Genomic DNA, 22,733 nt, shown 5'->3' on the forward strand with positions numbered 1-22,733 from the left:
TGCTGTACAGAGGTAACTCATGGTTGCTGTGATGCTGAAGACTGTGACAGTGATGTGCCAATCGTGGTAATGGGTACCCATGGTGGACAGTGTTGGCTGGAGCTTCCTGACTAAAACAAACCTGGAAGCAGGAGTGGCATCCACTTCCAAAATGGCTTGCCTCCGGAAAAGGGGAACATTACACAGTTTAAAATTAAGAAGGGGACATGTCAGGGTTGTATTCTCTCTCCATACCTATCAATCTGTATGCTGAGCAAATTTTTCAAGAAACTGGACTTTATGTAAAGAATGTGGCATCATTAACTCAATAACCTGTGTTATGAAGACGACACAACCTTGCTTGCTGAAAGTGAGGAGGACTTGAAACATTTATTGCAGAAGATCAAAGAATACAGCATATGGATTGAATTTCAATGTCAAGGAAACAAAAATTCTTAACACCGGGCCAATAGGCAACATCATGATAGATGGAGAAACTGTCAACAGCTTCACCTTACTTGGTGAATAATCATAATCAACACCCTTGATACTAACAGTCAGAAATCATGAAACCTATTGCACTGGAAAAGTCTGAAGTTGGTCTTGAGCAGTATTTTGTTGGCATGTGTTATTAATATTATTGTTTAATAATGTCCACATCCTGTTGGGTCACCTTTCTTGGGAATTGGAACAAATAGGGTTCTCTTCCCAATTTCCTGGCATAGACTGGCGACCATGTTCAGGGTTGTATCTGTTAGTTAAAACATATCACTAGGTATCCAGATAGTCCTGTTGAGTTATTTTTTGCCGGTGCCTTCGGTGCATCTTGAATTTCTTCCTTTGTTACCATTGAATCTTGATCATAGAGTTGTTATTGTTGAGTTGTCTTTGATTCATAGAGACCTTATGTACAACAGCTCTGAAACCTGCCCTGTCCTGAGCCAGTCTCATTGACTCTGCCATACCTACCCCATTGCCCCAGTTGCTATATCAATCCGTCTCATCTCGGGTCTTCTTTTCCTGAGCTTTTCTTTCACCATTCCAAGCATGATGTTCTTCTCCAAAGACTGGTCCCTTCTGGTCACATGCCTGAAGTATGTGAGATGATGCTTCAAAATCCCAGCCTCCAAGGAGAAACTTGGTTTCACCCTCTCCAAGACAGAGCTTTTCGTTTTCTTGGCAGTCCATGGTGTGTTCAAGAATCTTCTCCAGCACCACAACTCAAAGGCATCAATTCTTCCTCTGTCATCCTTAGCCATTGTCCAGCTCTCTGATGCATAGCAACTAATTGTAAAGACCATGACCTATATCCGGCGCACCCTAATCTCTAGACTGGCATCATTGCTTCTCAGTACTGACCATATAGTACTTTCTGAAATACCGTTCTTGGTGTTAATGATATTTAATCAATTGTCTAGACCTTACTTTTTTTGAAAAAATTAATTGGAATAGACACACCCACTTTTATTTATCTGTTTTTAATAGACTTGGAATGTGGGCATGATAAAGAAAAGACTCCCAAATAGAAACAAATGGATATCCTGAAATTTAAGTGAGCTCTAAGGATCTTTTTGTCTCATGCTCTAAGCTGGCAGTTTTCTTTTTTGAGAAGTCAAGCATTTCTTTAAGACTTTGAGGAAAGCTGCACCCTTTTGTTTGAAACATACACTCACATCCCTCACAATATGGTGAATGATTTGAAATAACCTTTGGGCACAGGCCCCTTTGCTTCTGACCTGACGCTTGAGTATCTCCCTCCCTTGGGCTTTCCTAGTGCTGGGCCTCACCCTCTTCCATGATCCCTGTCACAGTCACATCCTTGCTTGCCAAATGACATAGTGCTGAAGACAGTCTTAAGGCCACCCTGCCTCTTCCTTCCTCCATTCTCTTCTCACATCCTGCCAGTCAATAAGCCGTGTCACCGCTCCTGCCCTGTAGATAGTTTTGACTCATTCTTTCCCTGCTTCTTCATTTATGCCGTTCTCCCAAAATATCATTTCTTGACTCTTGTCCCTTTTTCTCTATGCCATCCTCCACCTTTGTCCAAGTTTATCTTCCTGAGCACACTAATGACTTCATTCAGACATTTTCTGTTGCTCCCATTGTCCATTGGTCCTCGGGTCTGGGCTTTAGTGGTCTCTGTAGTTATTCTTACCTGAATTATTGGAAGCACATCTTGGTGCTCTATTTTATACTTTCTATAAATTAAGAAGGGAGCTCTTGTGACTTAGTGGGCAAGAAATTGTGTTGTGAACTCAAAAGATGTGATTCGAATCCACTAGCTGCTCTGTGGAAGAAAGAGGAGAATTCTCCTATGATCTTCACAGAAATCAGCTGGAGGGTCAGGTGTGAGTTGGTTCTGTATGGAGGGACAACAACATATCCCAAGATAAGCTCCCATGAGGCGCACACCTTCCTGCCTTTGCTGTGCTTACTCCTCTTCCAGAAATGCCTTTCCCCTACATCGCTATTGAAATACTCTCCATCCTTAGATATTTAGAATAAGTGCATCACCATTTAAATTTTTAACTATTCACTCCATTCATGTTTTTATTCCTCCCTCATCTTTGTTTCTTCTTTTTTGATTTAAAAAATTTATATCCCACTTTCTTCCTAAGAATTTTTAAGGTGATTCAGATATGGCAAATAGAGAGAAGTAGATTACAATTATGGTAGATTTTTAGCTGTGTGACCAAATTACTCAGTTTTTGGGCCTCTTTTCCTTATCTGAAACCTGGAAACCATGGTAATGACCACATCAAAGTATTACTTTCTAAAGTAACATAATGATGGATGTAAAGCTCATACTGCCTCATGTTTACCATCATCATCAATATTATTAAAAAGAAAAAGATAAGAGTTAAGTGGTCAATTCTGACTTGAAGAGATAAGGCTTATTTGTAGGAAAACTGCAGTAGTTTCCCACTGATTCCCAGGAGGACAGAATTTATCTTGGAGCCAGGGAGGGGGAAGGGAGGAGGAACATGATAATTGGTTTCCAAAAGGAAGTCGATGAGATCATTGGGAAAGAGAACCACTTCTCTAGCTCGAAGAGTTTTCTGGTATGGTATAGATCTTAACATGAGGGTAAGAGGATAGAAGTGTGAGTTTAGAATCAGCTCTTCTTGCTTACTGACTGGAAGGGAGGGCAAATGTCCAGATCAGACCTATTAGTGCTATTCTGGTGTGGGACTCTTGAGGATTTGTCCATGTGGTATATGTTATTGCCACACATTGGCATCACTGACATATATTGATACCTTGTGGCAACATCTTCCTTCTTACTTGACCATAAGCTCCTTAAGGGTAAAGCCTGTTATGTGCTCGTTATTGTTTCCTCACTGCCCAGCCCAGTTGCTGGCTCTTGGTGGCTGTTATGGTCCACATGAATAAATGAAGAAGTGAATGGACCATAAAACCCTCACCTCCAAGATGGTAAAGCCCAGAGGTGACTGAGATCCCAGTGGGAGGCCATGGTCCCCCAGGAGAAAAGCTTCCCTTTCTCCTTTTTCCTTACACTGAAAAGAAAGGAGCTAACATTTTCTTGAGCTTTCCAAATGTTCAAGACTGTATTATAATTTTATGTTGATGTCGTTATCTTGTTTCTGGTTGGCATAAATTGTCAAATGCTTGACTACTGAGCAAAAAGTTGGTAGCTCAAATTTACCAAGTGGCCCTTGGGCAGAAGGCCCATTGATCTACTTCTAAAAATATCAATCACTGAAAATCCACTAGGGCACAGTTCTACACTGACATGCATGAGGTCCCTCAGTCAGAATCTATTCCATGACAACTAGATTGGTTTTGTTTTACGATGTTCCGTTTTATTTCATTATCTTAGCAACCTTTCACAGTAGATATTTGTGATTCTTTCCTTTTTACCGATGAGGAAACTGAAGTTCAAGAAGGTTAGTCAACTTGCCTAGTGACGCTCAGCAGAGAAGGGGCAGAAGAGGGATCAGAAGCTGGTGGGACTTCAAGGACTGAATTCATTCCTGGACGCTAGAAGCCCTTTAGAATAGCCCTTCTGTGTCTGCTTAACACTGAGAGCCATGAGCAGTAACGGGAAGATGAATCATGATTAATGTCCCACTTCCCATGTCCCCCTGTTTAATTTAATTTTATGGTTTCAGGAGCTCTGTCGCAGGTTGTGGAAACCTGCAGAGATGGGCCACCAGTGGTTTGCTTTAATCCCCTTTTTAATATCTTTGTTGCAACGTTCTTTCCAATTCAGCTCCCAAGTCGCATTAAAAAAAAATACCCCTTCCTTAGGGTAAGCCTTCCCTTATTAAACAGATTCAAATGAAAAGTTTTAAAGATAATTTGAACAATAAGAATCACTCTGTAGCTCCCAGACGAAGCTCCTTTATTGCTGTATTTATTCCCCAGCATTTCCTGTCTCATTCCCTCGCTCACAGAATCCCTCACCTCCCACCTCACTATGAGTCCCGCTCCTGCTTTTCCCAGTTCAGTTCTTTCCCCTCCAGTGGCAGAGGAGCCAGGGAGAAGGAGAAGCTGGAGGTGCTTTATTTACATTTACTGATCCTGCCTCCGAAGACTGCCCTACCATCATCAACTGGCAGGGAGTTTCTAGAAAGCATCAAAAGGGGTATGGAAAGATCTGGTGTGAAAAACAATGTATATGAACTTTGTAAGTAAACCAGTATAAAATAATTTTTTTTTAAAAGCTTATCACTAAATGTACCATTTAGTACATTTGAACTTGGAAACTAGGGAGCAAAGGAGTGCTCAACATGCAAATACATTTTAGATCAAGGGAATTAGTATTTCTCCAAGAGAGCACAGGAGCCCTGGTGGCCTAGTGGGTCAGGAGCTGCATTGCCAACCCCAAAACAGGCAGTTCAAATCCACCAGTTGCTCTATGGGAGAAACATGGTCAATCTCCTGTGAGGTTTACAACCTTTGAAAGGGTCAGCTATGAGTCAGTATGGACTGGATGACACATAAGAGCAACAGCATCCAAGAATATGAGGAAATCCACATTTGATAAAGCCCACAAGTAACTTATACACGTGTATTCGAAAGTTTTGTGACAACATTAAGGATAAAACACAATAGAATCTCAGGCTTTGGATCTCTGAGAAGGAGACATAGAAGAAATGAGATTGACATATATTGAGTTCTAAGTATATGCAAGCTGGACAATAACTAAGGATGACAGAAGAAGAAGCAATGCCTTTGAGTTATGGTGCTGGAGAAGAGTGTTGAATACACCATGGACCGCCAAGGAAACAAAGGGGTCTGTCTTGGAGAGAATCAAATCAAGTTTCTCCTTGGAGGTAAAGATTTTGAAGCTCTGTTTCCCATGCTTTGGGCACATGTCCAGGAGCTACCAGTCCCTGAATCAGGATATCATGCTCAGAAGAGTGGTGGGACAGACTTCCCCTGTTGTTGTTATTGTTATGTGCCGTCGAGTCACCTGCGACTCATAGCGACCCTATGTACAACAGCCCTAAACTCCGCTCTGTCCTGTGCCAATCGCACTGTCTCTGACACTCCCATCCCAATTATCCCAGTCACTGAATCAATCCACCTCATAGAGGGCCTTCCTCTCCTGCGCTGTCCCTCCACCCTCCCAAGCATGATGTCCCTCTCTAAGGACCGGTCTCTCCTCACAACATGTCCAAAGTATGTTAGACAGAGCCTAGAGAAGAAAATATCCCCTGGATGAGAAGGATTGACAAAGTAACTTGGGTAAAGAGGGCAGATGTGTTGGAGTCAGTGAGAGTGGCTCAGGATAAGGCCAGCTTCAAAGCTGTTGTACATAGGGTTGCTATGAGTCACCTGCTATTCAAGGACACAGAACAACAACAGCTGAGGCTTTATTTCAAGAACTTTGCCAAATAATTGTTGTTACATTCCCTTAAGTCAGAACCAACTCATTGCTGAGCCTCCAGCAAGTATTGAGAGGCAGTAAATTGCTCGGGAGGAGATGGCTCATCTTTTCCCCTCAGAGCAGCTGGTGAAGTCAAACTGTGCTTTCCACTAAGCCATTAGAGTAGATTAACAAAAGGCCCAGGCTTGACACTCAGGAGGCTCAGAGATTTCCATATGATCCCCCATAACAATGGTAGATATCAGCATTCCCAATTTGCAGATGAAGCAACTGAGATTTTAGTGACTTTTAAAGCTGACAGCATTAGAAAGCTGAGATCTGAGGTGGGGATGGGATCACTGTGGCCTCTAAGTCTTGACTTGGTTCTTCATCTCACATTGTTTCTCAGCTGGAGCTGCTAACATTTGCATAGAGCTCCTTGCAATTTACCAAGTGTGTTCATGTGCATCATCTCACTTAAGATTACTGTGACAGCCTGGCAAGCAGGAGGGAGGGTGAAGGCAGGCAAAATCTCAAAAAGCCCCTCTCCTCACCATCCCTGCCTCCCACCTGGGAAACCTCAGAAAACAGAGCCCAACAAATTCCCAGGTACCTTTGAAAAACTGGAGCATGGCCCTGGGCTTGTAGTGGGATCCCCAGCTTCTCAATTGTGCCCTCCACTTTCCAATCTGAAAGAATTTTAACTAGGCTTCCTATGTTGTTCTTCCCTCTCTTGTTCCTTTCCTTCCTGCTACGTTTCCCTAAGGCTGTAGAGTGGCGTGTGTGTGTGTGTGTGTGTGTGTGTGTGTGTGTGTGTGTGTGTTGGCTCCTGGATCAGGAGCAGGGGCTTATGGGAAAACACACAATGCAGCTCCCTGCAGAGATGGCTGTGCCCACTCCCTGCCCCATGGGGGCTGTACATAAGGCACTGTGGAACAAAAGATGAGTTTCTTGTTCTTTGGTGCAGACTATCCTTCCATTTGTGCCCCTCTGTTCCCTCACCTGACTGACTCAGGCCAGCCCACTGAGTTTTGCCTTCTCTTGCCTGATTCCTGCTTGGCTCCCTGGCCTCTGGTACACCTCACCACTATGGGAAGAGAAGTTGAGTTGGCAATAAGTCACCACCTCAGAAAGGACAGAGCTGGTTTCTGGACTGGAAAGATCCTACTGTTTCTCCCACCTCCACTGTTTTGGAGAGCACAGAGTATAAGAGAGGATATAAGAGAAGAAGCTTTGGAGTAATGTGGACTCTACTTTTCATTCTATGAGGTGAACTGAAGAAGTCTTTTAACCTTCCTAAGCATCACTTTTCTTTTTCTAAAACGGGAATGAAGATGCTACCTCTTTCTCATATTTGATGTGGGGATTGTTAGCCGGTGTGATACCTGGCATCTAGTGGACATGTCATAGATACTGATTTTATCCTAATTCCCCTCCTGGCATTCGTCTGGACTGTTCTGTGGGGAAGTAGCTCTCATCAGTAACGTCTAGGTCTGTCACTTCCACTGAAATATTTTCTTTGGCTTCTCTTTGCTTATATAACCTCCAAAATGGTCATGATCTAATTCCTGCCTGCATCTCTAACCTCATCACATGCAGCTCTCTGCCTCATCCACTAATGCATTCCCTACATGTGTGTCTCAATCCTACCAGCGCCTCAAGTTCATTCCTACCTATGACCTTTGCACATACTATTCCCTGTACATACTATTTCCTTGCATTCTTTACTTGATGAAATGCTTATTACCCCTTGTTGTTATTGTTGTTATATACCATTGGGTCAAAATTGATTCTAGCTAATCCTCCAGTGGCTTTTCAGAGGCAGTAAATTGCACAGGAGGAGAGTGCCCATGTTTCTCTGATAGAGTAACGGATGGATCCAAATTGCATGCCTTTGAGTTGGCAACACAACTCCTTTCCACTGAGCCACCAGGATATTTTTCAGGATAATAAGGCTACCAGAGCTCCTATATATTATCCTTTAGGACCCTAGTTCCCTTACATTTCTTTAGAGAAGCTTTTTCTAATCTTCAGTCTCAAGCATGAACTGTCCGTATTGTTACACATGGCATTTCACTCTTGGTCTTCAGAGAAGTGTAGTCTAGTAGTTAAGAGCAGCTGACTTCATATGCTTTATTCTTTTAATGTGATATTGTGAAAATTGCTTGACTTCTCTATGCCTTGGTTCCTTCATTTCTAAAACTGAGATTGTATCTTCATACGTAAATAACCTTTTGATAAATGACCCCAAGGCTTCGTGACTCAGAACTACAACTATTTACTTGAACCATTTTTTTATAGTTTAGTGATTTGGACTGGGTTCAGAGAGATGATTTCTCTAGTCTGACCTAGACTGGGCTAATCTTGGCTCGTGCTCACCTCCATATCAGTGGTCAGCTGGCTGTTGTTAGAGGGACCTTGGTGTTTTTCTCCATGTCACATATTTTTTCCAATCAGGCTAGCTTAGACTTACTCACACTGAGGTGACCAAGCTCAAAGATAATGCACCCTAATGGCACGAGCACTTTGCAAGTCTCTGTTGTCTGTGAGCTAGAAGGAGCTATGGAGAGTAGGTACATGAAGATTTGATAAAATCAGATCATTGCTGCAGTCACTTTACTCCTCACAACTGTCTATTGGGACTATTGTAGGATGTAAAAGCAAAGATTTGCATGTAAAGGTCTTAGCACAGTTTACGGCATGTTAATTAGCACTCAGTGATGAATGCTAGTTCTTTATTCTTATTTTATTCAGTACTATTTGAAGTCTAAAGCCACTAGGTAGTATGCTCAAGATCTGGCCACTATTAGGTGGGGAAGATTTGCACCCAATTTCTGCCAGGTTAGTCTGCAGCTGGCCTACACTTTAAGATCAGGCCTGTGCCTGACGTCAAAGCTCTTCCTTTTCTCTCCTTTTCAATCAGCCATGTTGCCTGGGCACTGGGCCTGGATACTGTGTTTGTCGTCAGTCTGAAATGCCATAGCTGGAAGAAAATATTTGTTTTGGTGTCCTCCTCCAGCACTAACAATTTTCTGCTTGCATTTTTCTGTTGTTTGGCTCAGATGAATAGCAGTTTTCATCTTTGCTCTGTGTTATCATGTACACAGAACTGCTGTCGGGGAGCTAACAGCATGCTTGCTTAGTCATTATTCTAGGAAGGGGTGCCAACCAGTCAATAGGTTTCTTTTCATATCATTCTGTACACAGCAAATGCAAAAATAATGCACAGTCTCTGCATCTAGAGTGAACCTTGACACCATTTCTGGAGGTGGATGAAGCAGAGGGGACAGTGGCCAGGATCACAGCACCAATTCAGACTTGCTGCTTTTGTCAGGAGCCTAGAGCTGAGTTAACCTCCTAGAGTGATTCACTATGATAGCATTTTGTGAGAGATTTTTATGGTTTTTACCAACTTGAAGGAGAAAGCAAATTGTCCGGGAGAGGTGCCAGCACCAGCACAACTTCTTAAGAAGGAGGAAGAAAGGGAGATTCCAGGAAGTACAGGCGAGCAGCTTGACTTTGAGCCCTGGCATTGATTTTGTGGGGGACATTAAAGATCTTTCTGCGAACCCCAAGGTGATCCCAAGAGAGTCCAAGTTCTGTGTTGAGACCTGCTGGTAGAATTGCCTTGCAGAGGTTGGAGGTGTTAGGACCAGGCCAAGCAGAATGGTTAGGATTCGTTCATCGGTTTTCAGGAGTGACAAACACTAGAGGTGCGCCATGAGGGCAGGAGCCAGAAAATCGAACTAACGCTCGACAGGTTGCCAGTGTGGAAGGTGTCGAACAGTCACTGGACAGGAAAAGGAGCTAGAGTGGGCAACGGGGAAGCCAGGAACTCTAAGAGAAGAAGAGGCATAAGGGCAAGTGTTCTTTTATTTGTTTCATTTATTTAACAAGTATTTCTCGAGAGCTTGGAGTTATATGTCAAGCACTGTTCTGGGTCCCCCAAGCTCTTGTAATGAACAAGACATAGTTCTTGCCCCCATATTGTTGTATAAAATGCTTAGTAATGAGGGGAAAGAGAATTGTTTTTAAATGGGTAAGAAGTGACACTTTGAGGAAATAAAATTTGAACTGACACCTAATGATTAAAAGTAGCCAGTCATGGGAAGATGAGGGGGAGAGCATTCCAAGTAGATGGGAGAGGACGTGCAAAAACCCCACGACTGAAATGACTTTGGCATTTCAAGGAATAGGAGCGTAGCTAGTAGTGTACAAGTATCAGCCGTGTGACTGAAAAAGGAATAGGTGAAAAAGGGAAAGAGGGACTAGGCTGGTTTGTTCAGTGCCCCGTGGGTCGTGGCAATGAGCTTGAATTTAATCTTACCTGTGATGAGAAACCACCTGATGATCTTAGGCAGGAAAATGATTTGACGTAGGTTCTGATAATGTCCTAGCTCTGCTGGCATGTGGTCTTCTAGAACAAATAAGGATGAGTTTTGTTTTCTTTGGGGTAGAAAAGGCAGGATCAGGCAGGTACTTGATCAGCAAACATCTAAATATGTGGTGGACCTTGAATACAGTGAGCTATTTGACAAAGGCTCTCCTGGAGAATTGGAGATAGGATGATAGTCACGAGATTGATTTAGTCCTCCAGTGCTGAGCCAGGATTACTGTCAGGCTGGGAGGAGGGTCTCTGGCAGGGTCCTCACGGCTTCGCCCTGGCCTCTCTCTTGTTCAACATTTCTATCTATAAATTGGCAGAAGACAGAGAAGACACGCTCATCAGACATGCAGCTGATTTGATGTTGTCGGGGACAGCTAATGCCATGGATGATGGGATCAAGATGCACTGGGGTGATTTCTCCACCTGCTGGAGTGACGGGATGAGACCAGCAATATCCGCAATTGCGTTCAGATCTGGGAGTAAAGCCAGCCGGAGAGCAGGGATACTTCACCAATAAATATTCTCATGAAAAGACACATGGGACTGGGGAGAAGTTAATGAAGGCATCTGAACCCAACCAGATCCTCATCTAATCCTCTGCTTTCTCTGTTACACGGAGGTCCTTAGTCCTTTTCAGGGTCACTTTTCTCAAAAAAAGGGATGACTCTGTCTGTTATGCAGGGGAGTGAAAGAAATATGATGTGAGATGTAGATCTGGATACCTGACTTCCTGGCCTGTCATGGCTCCATGGCAAATGCAAATGTAGCAGGAGGTTGTAAAGCATGCACTGAAGAAGCCTTGGCAAACTACAGCAGGCTTTTTGACTCATGTTTAGGGTCTACAGCCAAGGTGGAGGCACACTGTTTTGGAACTGTGCTCTCTTTCTAGAAATGCCAGGTTTGACCCTTGTTAAGTCTATCCAAAACGTCCAGGAAGGGGAGGAGTTTGGAAATTGCATCACCTGAGAACCAGAGTGGAGCAAGGGGTAAGTTCAGAGTAGGGAGAAGAGGACTGGGAGGGACATGAGTGTTTTCTCTAACACTGGAAAGGCTGCAGTGGGACACAGAGAAGAGCTTTTCATCAGTGCTTTGGAAGACACACTAATGCCACTGAGTTTCCACTCACTGTAGACATACTAGGGCTCATCATAACCAAGATCTAAGCACAGATGATAGAGTTAGATTATATGTTGAATATTCATTGTTGTTGTGATGTGCTGTTGAGTCACCTGTAATTCAGAGTAACCCTGTATAAAACAGCTTTGAACCTTGACCTATCCTGAGCTAGTCTCACTGACTTCAACACACCTACATACATTACCCCAGTTATTGTGTTAATCTGTCTCATCCAGGGTCTTCTTCATGCACTATCTCTCTATGCCTTCTAAGCATGATGTCCTTTTCCAAGGACTGATCAATCTTGGCCACTTGCTCAAAGTGTGTGAAATGAAGCTTCAAAGATCCCAGCCTCCAAAAAGAAGCTTGCTTTCAACCTCTCCAAGACAGACCTATTTGTTCTCTGGGAAGTTCATAGTATGTTCAATTTTCTTTTCCAACACCACAACTCAAAGGCATCAACTCTTCTGTCCACATATCTGATGACTAGTATGTAACTGCAAAGACTATGGCCTGGATCAGGTGCACCTTAGTCTCTAGACTGACATCATTGCTCCTCAGCACTCTGAAGAGGTCCCTGACAGCAGACTTCCCCAGTGCAATTCGTCTTTTGATTTCCTGACTGCTGGTGCCAAGAGTGTTGATTGTGGGGCCAAGCACGCTGAAATTGTTAATAATCTCAATCTCTCCTCCATGTGATTATTATTTACCAAAAAGCCCTGGTGGTACAGTGAATAATGTGTTGGACTGTCAAACAAGAGGTTAGTGCTTTAAATCTACTGGCTGACTCTTAGAAGAAAGATGATCATGAATTAATCTACTTCTTTCTGTAAAGATGAGTTAGGATCTATGTGATGGCACTAAATTTTGTTTTTGGTTTGTTCCACCCATTATTTTTCCCATCCATCTACCCTTCACCTTTTAAAAGAAATCCTTTTAAATGTAAGTTCCAAACGTAATTTTATCTCTACATCCTTCAATATGTATCTCTAGGAGATAGGGTTCTTTTTTTTTTCTTTTTAAAAGTATAACTACATTGCCATTATCACAACTTTAAAAAATTACATAATTAAGTGAAATCTTTTTAATTCAGAAAAGCTATTGTTACATAGCTTGCTTTGCAAGGTGGCTTTTTAGGGAGAGGAACAAAAATCAGTCCTCTGGATGCCTGGCTCCTATGACTTGTGGCACATCTGTTTCCTTTAAGCCTAATAGAGAGGTTGGTGCAAGATAAAGAAGAGAAGGAGAAACCTAAAAGACAAGGCCATGAATTGACCACTTCTTGATTCTGATTTTTCCCAGGAGGCACCACATTGAGAGTCTAGACATAGGAGGGAAGAAAGAAGAAGAGAAGAGCAGGCAAGGAAGAGATAGAGAAGGATGGCAGGTGAAAGAGAGTAGGACTCAACCTTGAAGACCTGCACAGCCTTAAGACCTTTGGGGAACATGACTGCACCAGCTGACACTTCTCACAGCCAACTTTTGGCAAAGGTGCCCTACGTGTAGGGTACTGTGCTAAGTTCCAAATTCGGACGCCTCACCACAGTCCCACCACCGCTCCATGATCTTTTGGCTATCGGTGCCATGCTCATGGAGGACCCAAGAGCTTGAAAGGCTACTAGGAAGTAAGTAGTGGTATGAGGGCCTAGTTGGAATTGGCTTGACATTACTTCCTACCTTCAGATGTGCCATTCTGAATTATACGTGGAGCTGTACAACTGTCTCAGTTGTTAGCATGTTTACATAATTCCATATTTATTTAGTACCTAATTCTTCTACTTGGAGTCAGGGGTTCTGAAGCCTCGTCTGACATACTTTGGGCATGTTGCAAGGAGGGACTGGCCCTTGGAGAAGGACATCATGTTTGGGAGAATGGAGGGATGGCACAAGAGAGGAAGACCCTTGATGAGATGGATCGATTCTGTGAATGGAGTGGTAGGAATGAGTGTGTTTGAGATGGCGAGGTTGGCACAGGATAGAACGGTGTTTAGGGCTCTTGTACGTAGGGTTGCTATGAGTTGCAAGCGACTCAATGGCACATAACAACAACAACAACAATTCTACAAGACTTTGGCTACCACCTGGGCCTTGAGTCACTGAAGGACTGGTGCCTGGCTCAGCAGTGGCCTCTCTGACTATGCCTGGGCCCATTCTCTCTGAATGCCACAGGTAGCGATTTATTCTGTTCTATGCATGTTTAACCCAACTCATTATGTAACCATGCAATTCTGCAAATTTTTATGTATTAATATGTGTGTTTGTCAGTGTGTGCACATGTATGCATGTATGTGTGCGCAGTTATGTGCTATTTGTTAAGGAAGACATGATTATTTTTGTTTCTAGTTTTTTATAGTCTCCATTTTTACACTTATTTTGACCTCTTTCATACTGGCAGAGCAGTGATGTAGGTTGTGCCTCCCTTCTCTCTGGCCTGGTCCTGGCTCCTTCACCAAATGGAAAGACTAAGCCATAGCAACAAAGCTCTACTCTTGGAGCCTTCCTAATATCCCTCTATCTCTTCTTATCACCCTCATCGTGCATGCTTACAGTGGCAGAGTGCCTTGCAGTATCCAGAATCCTCTATGTACATCACCTCATTTGGCCCTCACAGGATCTCATCCAATAGACATAGCAGGTGATTCTAAGCTGCATGGCTATAGCAGTTGTGGGAACACCATGGAGGAAGGTGCACCTTTGTCAAGACTGCTGGTAGGGCAGGCTGGAAGCTCGAGCCAGGCCAGCAGGATTGCTATCCTTCAACAATATGAATCTCAGGCTACATGGGCCTGTCAAGTCCTATCAGGCTGGGGCTGACCATCGCAGCTCGAGCTGGGAGTGCAGGGGTCAAAGGCACAGGTAAATGCCAAGGTCTTAGATCCACGGAGGACTTTGTGATACAATTACAAGCACCAACCAACTGCTGGTATTTTACCCGTTTCAGAGACTATGATCTCATGAGAGGGCTATGCCAATCAGAGTGGACACAAGCCCTTGGGACCGCTGTGTGGTGTTCAGAGTCCAGGGGCTCAGGCATGTTGGTTCTTGTATCTCCCTAAATCTGTGCTGGGCACTGTCCTCAGGGGTCTGCACCTCCCCAAGGTCCCTGTGAAGAAGGCCTTACAGTACTAATGAAGAGGAGAGGTTACTACAGTGTGAGCTTGGGCCACCTATTCTGCAGTCTCTGCCCTTACACAGGCCTACTGCAGGAAGGAGCTGGGCTGTGCTGTGCTCCTGTGCCTCCTAGGGCTCACCCACACCCTGGCCCCTGACCTTTGCTGTGGCGCACAATTTCCCAAGGAAGCACCTCTTGAGTCTTTCATTGCTTAGGTCTTACACAAGATGGACCAGAGCAATGAGCTTTGACTTGCCGTAGCTCGCCCAACAAGAGATTGTATTTGGAGAGGACCTAATATCCCAATCCTGCCTCTGGTGCCCTGCAAAAACTTCTTGGGAGTCAACTCGTTGTTCACATGTCTTCTGTCTTGGGAAAGCGATAGATTCCTTTTACTTTGAGATGTTTTCTTCCCTTCATGTGTTCATCCACTTTCCCTGTGCCCTGTTGCAGAGTGACTCCTTGAATACCGACACTAAAAGCATCTTTTTCTGACCTCTTTTCAGAGCACTGGAGCTCAGCAGTGACAAAGATGAGATCTCCCTGTTGGTGGAGCAAGAGTTCTTGAGCCTCAACCAAGAGAACCTCATCCTGGTGAAAGAGAGCTCCATTGAGCTGGAGTCGCCCCGTGGCTCTCCTGAGGGCAAGGGAGAGCCGACCCCCTGCATTCTCGGACCTCCTCCTCTTCTAGAAGCAGACAGTATTGAGCTCCCAGGAGTCTCCATCACCAACAGTGACCAGCTTCTGGAACAGAAGGTGGCCATGCCCGTTATCGGCAGCCGGCAGAACTGTGACTCTGCCCTCTCTACAGTCACGGGCATTCTGCGCTCTGCCAAGGTCAAGAGTACCAAAGGGTCAGAAGATGGGGGCTCCAGCCTGGGAACCTCCAACCTAGAGATCAGCAAACTACTGGCTCAGTTCCCACTGAAGTCCACCGAAACGAAGGCCTCTGAAAATAAACTGGTCCTGGAGGAGACGAAGGTCATCAAGGACTTCCTGCAGAACAGCGTGTTCAGTGACTCAGGGCCCAAGGAGCCAGCAGGACTGGGTCCATTTCTGATGCTGCCGCCCCCACCTCCTCTTGCACCTCTGGATAAGCTCTCTGAGCTTCCTACTCAGAAGAGGCAGCTCCCAGTGTTTGCTAAGATCTGTTCCAAGCCTGAGGTGGACTCAGCCCTGGAGGGGCAACACTTGATAGGTGAGTTAGGTAAGAGTGCCTGGAAGGGAGGAGGAGAGATACATAAATATATATCCCGTCAGGAAGCTTATCAGGGCTTCCACAGGGGCTTAAAGCACCTTTGCACAAATCAGGAAATGTTGGTCCCTCTGATGGGCACTGCACACGGTGCATAGGTTAACAGGCTATGGTATTCAGCCCCTATGTGCCTCGTCCGCTAGACGCACGTCACATAGACCACAGTTGACATACATAGACAAACATGGAGACTCTCATCCAGCATACTCTGAGGAAGAAATGCTAGGTGCCATTTGGGAATTGGCTCATTTTCTAAATTCACTAGCTATCCAGAGTACACTGAAAGAAGAGTTTAGTCCAACTGGATCTAGAGGGAAACTATGGCAGGAGCATTGAAGGCTGGATGGGAGAGAAATTTTATTGGCAGCTGGCATTATTTAGCTTCTGATGAGAGCCTGCGGGGGCTGGCCTTCTGTGCTTGGGGCATGGCAGTGGATGAGCAAAGCCTCCAGGAGCAATTGAGATTGTTGGCTATGGGATGTATTTTCTGGTACAATTAGAAACATACATTAAAGAGTCTTCATTCTTTCCCTTTATCCCTCATTTCCTCCACTCTAGTCCCAGGATTATGCACTTTGTGACGGTTCTGATCCAGCTATTCATATCAGAAGTTTGTGGGTTGACTTAGCATCTGCCTGCAGTTAGCAGTCAGTAAGAAGGCAGATCACACCCAGGTCAGCCTACACAAAAATGGTCCCCAGCCTCTGAGCATGGATGGGTAACTGAGAGATGCCTGTATTGGGCAAGGTCCAAATCCATTTCTCCAAGAAAAAAACCAAGCAAGATTAACTTGGAGAACTTTCTGAGGCATTGTAGGAAGACCAGAGGATTAGTTCTGGGCAAGCCAAGGAGATCCTTGGGAATCATGTGTGGTAGGAAAAGACTTGAGCTTTTGCCTGGAGAGAGGAGACTTTCCTCCCACGTCTTTCTCCACTGGGACATGTGGGTGCCTCTCTGTCTGAATGGGCCGTTGGATTAGAAGCAATCTCGCTCTCTCTGCCATGTGTGCATTTGTGTATATACATGTGTAGACAAACGTGCCAAAGGCAACTGCAGATGTGAGTGTACTTGTTAGGGAACTGCAAACATGGTTATATTTGTGTGTGTCGGTGTGCACCTGTCCTTGTCTGTCTCTGTCCAGTGTGTGGTTGTGCACATCTGAGCATGTCAGTGCCATTCACAGGGCCGTGTACATGTGAACACTGGAAAGTGTACTTTGTAAATGAGCGAGCAGGCAAGTCTGTTACATGAGGCAATGGAAGGTGTGTGCGAGCGACTCTGTGCAGGTGTGTGGGTCTCTGGGGAGATGGCTATTATTAGTGAGTATTGTTATTTCAGCACACTGGCTGGGGGCTAAACTCAGCAACCAGAGAAACTCTTGGAAGAGACTCCAGGGACACATTTTGCTAAAAATGTCATTTTCTTCTAAACTGGCTCAGACTAAAGCAGCTAGCTCTTCCATTCTCTGGGATGGTGTTAAGATGAGAGGTCAAATGCTGCCTAAACTTGGCCCTTAGGCTGCTAGGCCAGGATGGGGGACAAGAGCTGGTGGGATCAGATCCGCTCCCACCAGGTAACACCAAGGCCTGGGACCCCTGATCAAGTCACTTGCAGGGAGTCATAGGTGCCTGTTGTATGGCTAACATGGTCACCTGTGGAGACATGCTGGGCAAGGAGAGAAGGGCTGTGGGGTGGGGAGAGCAAGAACCTTCATTCTGCTTCTACCACATTGTTGTTGTTGTTGTTATGTGCCATCGAGTCGTTTACGACTCATAGCGACCCTATGTACAACAGCTCTAAACTCTGTCCTGTGCCAATTTCACTGTCTCCGACACACTCATCCCAGTTGCCCCAGTCACTGAATCAATCCATCTTCCAGAGGGCCTTCTTCTCCTGTGCCATCCCTCCACCCTCCCAAGCATGACGTCCCTCTCCAAGGACCGGTCTCTCCTTACAACATGACCAAAGTATGTCAGACGAAGTCTCAGAATCCATGCCTCCAAGGAGCAGCCCTGTTTAACCCTCTCCAGGATGAATCTGTTTGTTTTCTTAGCAGTCCATGGCACCCTCAGCACTCTTCTCCAACACCAAAGCTCAAAAGCATCAATTATCCTTCTGTCCTCCCTGGTCATTGTCCAGCTCTCTGATGCATAACAAGTGATTGCAAAGACCATGGCCTGTACCAGACGCACCTTAGTATCCAGAGACACACCGTTGCTCTTGAGTACTTTAGAGAGGTCCCTAACAGCAGACTTTCCCATCGCAATACGTCTTTTAATTTCCTGGCTGCTGATGCCAAGAGTGTTGACTGTGGAGCCAAACAAACTAAAGCTGTGAACAATCTCAATCTCTTCACCATCCATCCTGATGCTGCCAATTGGTCCAGTGGTGAGAATCTTTGTCTTCTTGACATTGAGCCTCAATCCATATGGAAGGCTGCAGTCCTTGACCCTCTGCAGCAAGCGCTTCAGGTCCTCCTCAAGCAGGGTTGTGTCATCTGCATAATGTAGATTGTTGATAGATGTTCCACCAATCTTGATGCTGCATTTCTCCTCATAGAGCCTAGCCTCCCGGATGATCTGTTCTGCATACAGGTTGAAAAGGTATGGAGACAGGACACATCCCTGGCGTATGCCCTTCCCAATTTTGAACCATGCAGTGTTTCCTTGCTCTGTTCTGACGACTGCCTCTTGGCCCAAGTATAAGTTTCATATTAGCGTGATCAAGTGTTCTGGGATTTCCATTCTTCTCAGAGTCAGCCACAGTTTGTTATGATCCACACAGTCAAATGCCTTCGCATAATCAATGAAGCACAGATAGACATTCCTCTGGCATTCCCTGCTTTCAGCTAAGATCCATCTGACATTAGTTACAATATCCCTAGTACCACGACCCCTTCTAAACCCAGCCTGGACTTCTGTCAGTTCTCTGCTGATGTGCTGTTCCAGTCGTTTTTGGATGATCTTCAGCAGAATCTTACTTGCATGTGAAATCAATGAGATTGTTCTATAGTTTCCAAACTCTGTTGGGTTACCTTTCCTTGGAATGGGAACAAATATAGATCTCTTCCAGTCAGTCGGCTAAGTGGTTGTTCTCCAGATTTCTTGACACAACTTGGTGAGCACGTCCAGGGCAGCATCTATTAGCTGAAATATGTCAATTGGTATACCATCTATTTGTGGGGCCTTATTTTTTGCTATTTCCTTCACAGCAGCTTGAACTTCTTCCTTCATCACCATAGGCTCTTGCTCATATGTTTTTTCATTAAATTCTTCTGTGTCTGCCAATTCCTTTCGACACAATGGCTCAGTATATTTTTCCATCTTCTTTTGATACCTTCTGGATCATTTAGTATTCTGCCTAAAGTATCCTTGATTATAGCAGCTCAGGGTTTGAATTTGTTCTTCAGTTCCTTGAGCTTAAGAAATGCTGAACGAGTTCAACCCTTTTGGTTTTCTGACTCCAACTCCTTGCACATTTCATTGTAATCTTTTACTTTGTCATCCTGCGCTGCCTTTTGAAATCTTCTCTTCAGCTCTTTAATATCTTGAATTCTTCCTTGTGCTTTGGCTTCTCTACACTCCAGTGCAATCTTCAGAGTTTCTTCTGACATCCATTTTGGTCTTTTCTACCACATAATAGAACTAAAAAAGTGTGTGTGTGTATTTCTCTATACATATACACTTAATTTTAAGAAAACATTCCATTCCTAGAAAAGAAATAGATGTGTAGAAGCCACTGTTATGGAGGATTCTAGACTGGCTGAACTATAATCCTTGTTCTGGGGAAACCTTCAAAGGCTTTGCACAGAGATCTCTGTCTGGCACCATCCATGTGTCTCTCCTATACTCCAGCCATGCCCAGTGACTCACTATGGCTCTTTCATGCTTCCATACTTTTGCCCACAGCTACTAGCCTGACTGCTTTACCCCTACATGTAAGACTTTGCTGACACCCCACCTATTTCTAGAAGCCCCCTGGCCTTCTCAGCCCAGAGTGGTCTCAGCAATCCTTGTCTCTCACTATGTCTCTCTTTCACAATCCCTTAAGCTTTGTCCTGGAGCTATTTCAAACATGTCTCTCTGTTCCTCTTACTGTGAGCTCCTGCAGGGAAGAGTCTGGCTCTGACTCATATAATGTCCCCAGTCTTCAGGTCAGGGCCTGGCATTGAAGAGTGAGCACCACTGAGCATTGGCTGAATTGCCTGTGAGCAGTGGAGCAGAGATGAGCCCATGACAAGCTGCTTTACTGTATCATTCAGACAATGTTCTTTGTAGCAATGTGTGTGTCTCTCTAACCCATGGGCTCCCTGAAGGCCAGAACTGTGCCCAAGTCATCTTTGTATTGCCAATGCCCAGCACAAGACATGCTACTATTGAATGGATAGAAGGGATGGGATCCAAAAGAAAAAAAAAAGAGGAGAAATGAAGTAGGGAGAAAAGAAGGAAGGACGAATAGGTGTATGGAAGGGCTGACAAATATAGGTGGATGGCAGGAGGAAGAAAGAAGGGCTAGATAAACTACTAAGTGGACCACTGATAAAAGGGAGAAGACCAAAATGAGAAGTGGTCAGGGAAGACTGTAGAGAAGAGACTGGCTGAATTTGGCTGAGAGAAGAGAGTGGTCTTAGACCCCCTGAGAGGGGGTGTGTCTCTGGGGAAATGGCTATTACTACTGAGTACTGTTATTGTCAGAGTGAACCTCAGTTAAGTGCGCTATGAAGGAGCCATCGCTTAGTTCACAAGAAGTCGTTCCTCAGTCTCCCAGGCCACTGACTCAGTTTCCTCTTGCTCTAGAGCGGAATCCTGGCACCAAGGAGCTGACCAAGGGTCGTGAGAGCCTCTTCCTTAGTCAGTGTCCCCAGAGTCTGAAGGACAGCTGTGGTGAGGAAGGTTGCAGTGACCCAGGGGGCACCATGTCCATGGCCTTGCCAACGAAGAAGTCTGCATGGCCAGCTGAGAAGAACCTGCTCTATGAGTTCCTTGGGACCACCAAGAACACCAGTAGGCCGTTGAGGCTTCGTAGCAAAATGGATATGGATGGGCTGGAGCTGAAACGTAAGCTGGCCGCACCAGAGCCTAGAGAGGAAGGGAATCCAGAAGCCCTGACAGGTCCCTTGGGTGGCTCTGCCCACAAATGACTTTCATCCAAGGGCAAGCTGCTGCCTCTCTCTAGATGCCAATTGGGAAATGACTTTGCCCCCCTATGCTTTTTTACTAGGCATGTATTAGCTAGAGAAATGCAATTGGCTTTTAGGAGTCATGTGGGAATTATTAGTGGCCAATTTTGAACACCGTCTTGACCCAGCCTGTATCATATTGTGTCAAGTTGCCATTGAAGCGTTCTGTTAGGTTATTTTTAGATCACCTCTACTCATGTTTCTGCTTTTTCTCACTTGTCCTTTTGCAGCTATTTCAGTCAAATCTCTTTTCCCAAGAAAGATGTCAGTACACGGGAAACTGAGGACCTTGTTCTGGTTGTGGCCCAGGTCGTCTTGTAGAGGGAGAGATTCTAGGATTCATATCCTGTACTAACTCAACACAGCCTCATTCATTTAGACCATTTTGGGGTTATAATAAACTTAGTTTCAGAATATTTTAGTATTTAAAAAAATTCCCATCTAGAGTCAATGACTAGTGTGTGTAAGGTTTGACGTGTTGCCTACTGTATTAGCGGGCTGCTTTAATAATTTGATAAGAGTGAGTTCCAGTGGCATAGCAATTGTTTGCATAAAATGAGATTTTCTCAAGCACTTAAAAGATTTTGGTCTTGTAAGAAGGGAAAATCTAGCCTAATAATCTGGTTTACTGTGTCCCCTTGTTAAACAAACCTCCTTCATCAGGGAATCATGGAAAATGAAGCACCAAACTAGACCTTGTCGTGAATTTTACTCAATCTAAATTGGCAAGCTGGGAACAAATAATAGCTCCCCATAGTTGTAAACTCACCATAATTTTGAGCTTAATGATCCTGAGAACTTTAATTTCTGGGGCATTTATGGTCCTGAAGACTTTCCAGTCCTTCTCTGCCTCAGTCATTGAAATATTTTACCTTTCTTGTGACTTGCAGTCAACCCACCTGTAACAGTGGCAGAGAAGAACAGCAAGTATACCGGGAACGTTTTCACGCCAAGATTTGCCCCAGCATTGACCTCAGCAGCTCTGAACCAGCCATTCTGGCTCAACCTCAACTATCCACCTCCGCCAATGTTCACAAATCAGTCCACTTTCCCACAGTATCAGGTGAGCACTTGGAAACTGAACGTGGCTCCTCTGAGCAACCTGTAAGTTCTGAAAATGAGGAGGGATGGCTTACAGGCATCACATTTCATACATTCTCTAAATACCCTTCGAATTCCATCCCTGTATTCCAGATATTTCTGTGGCATTATAGTAAGTAACTATCAGCTTATCAAGTCTCTTCTTCATTTGTGGCCATGTCAAATAATTGGGTGCACTAACACACACACACACACACACACACACACACACACACACTCATGTAGGCAGGAGTGGCATCTACTTCCTAAACAACATGCTTTTGGAAACTCTATAAACTTTGATAAATGTTGATAGTTGTAGAGGAGCTTCAGGCCTTTTATTCATAGGATCACTATGTGTCGTGTTCAACTTCATGGCAATGAACAACAACAATAACATACATATGCACATAAATATCTGAGTTTCTGAATTCCTTAAATTCACCAGGGATTTTCTCGAAGGGAGAAAGTTAAGTAGTTTCCAGCCTTAGAACTTGTGTAAGTGTGTGTGTGTGTGTTGGTCGGGAGTTTGCTATGAGTTGGAAATGATTCAGTGACAGTGTGTTCGGGTTTATATGATTTGTATGATTTTTTTAATTTCTGGATATAATTATGGAGAAAATCTAACCTTCCCAACAACTTCCTATGATTCCTTTTGAAGTCAGATGACCATGAATGATAGATTGCTTATGAAAATCCACGTTTAGATATTTTGTCCCAGAATAATTGTGAAAAATATCCTCTTTCACTCATTGGTGTCATTCAATTAGTTTAAATGAAAAATTATAT

General features: G+C 44.4%; 1 protein-coding gene across 1 annotated transcript in view; it reads left to right on the plus strand.

Annotated features, from left to right (window-relative positions):
* LOC102844188 (chromosome unknown open reading frame, human C1orf94) overlaps positions 1–22,733 on the plus strand; it is a 91,184-nt gene that overhangs the window by 13,846 nt on the left and 54,605 nt on the right. The window contains exons 4-6 of the mRNA XM_006886575.1: positions 14,937–15,628; positions 20,482–20,742; positions 21,755–21,927. Coding sequence (XP_006886637.1) covers positions 14,937–15,628; positions 20,482–20,742; positions 21,755–21,927 — 1,126 coding nt within the window. The remainder of the gene's footprint in view (positions 1–14,936; positions 15,629–20,481; positions 20,743–21,754; positions 21,928–22,733) is intronic.

Source organism: Elephantulus edwardii, unplaced genomic scaffold (assembly GCF_000299155.1).
Source record: "Elephantulus edwardii isolate Elephantulus edwardi_28Jun2011 unplaced genomic scaffold, EleEdw1.0 scaffold00049, whole genome shotgun sequence".
Taxonomy (NCBI): domain Eukaryota; kingdom Metazoa; phylum Chordata; class Mammalia; order Macroscelidea; family Macroscelididae; genus Elephantulus; species Elephantulus edwardii.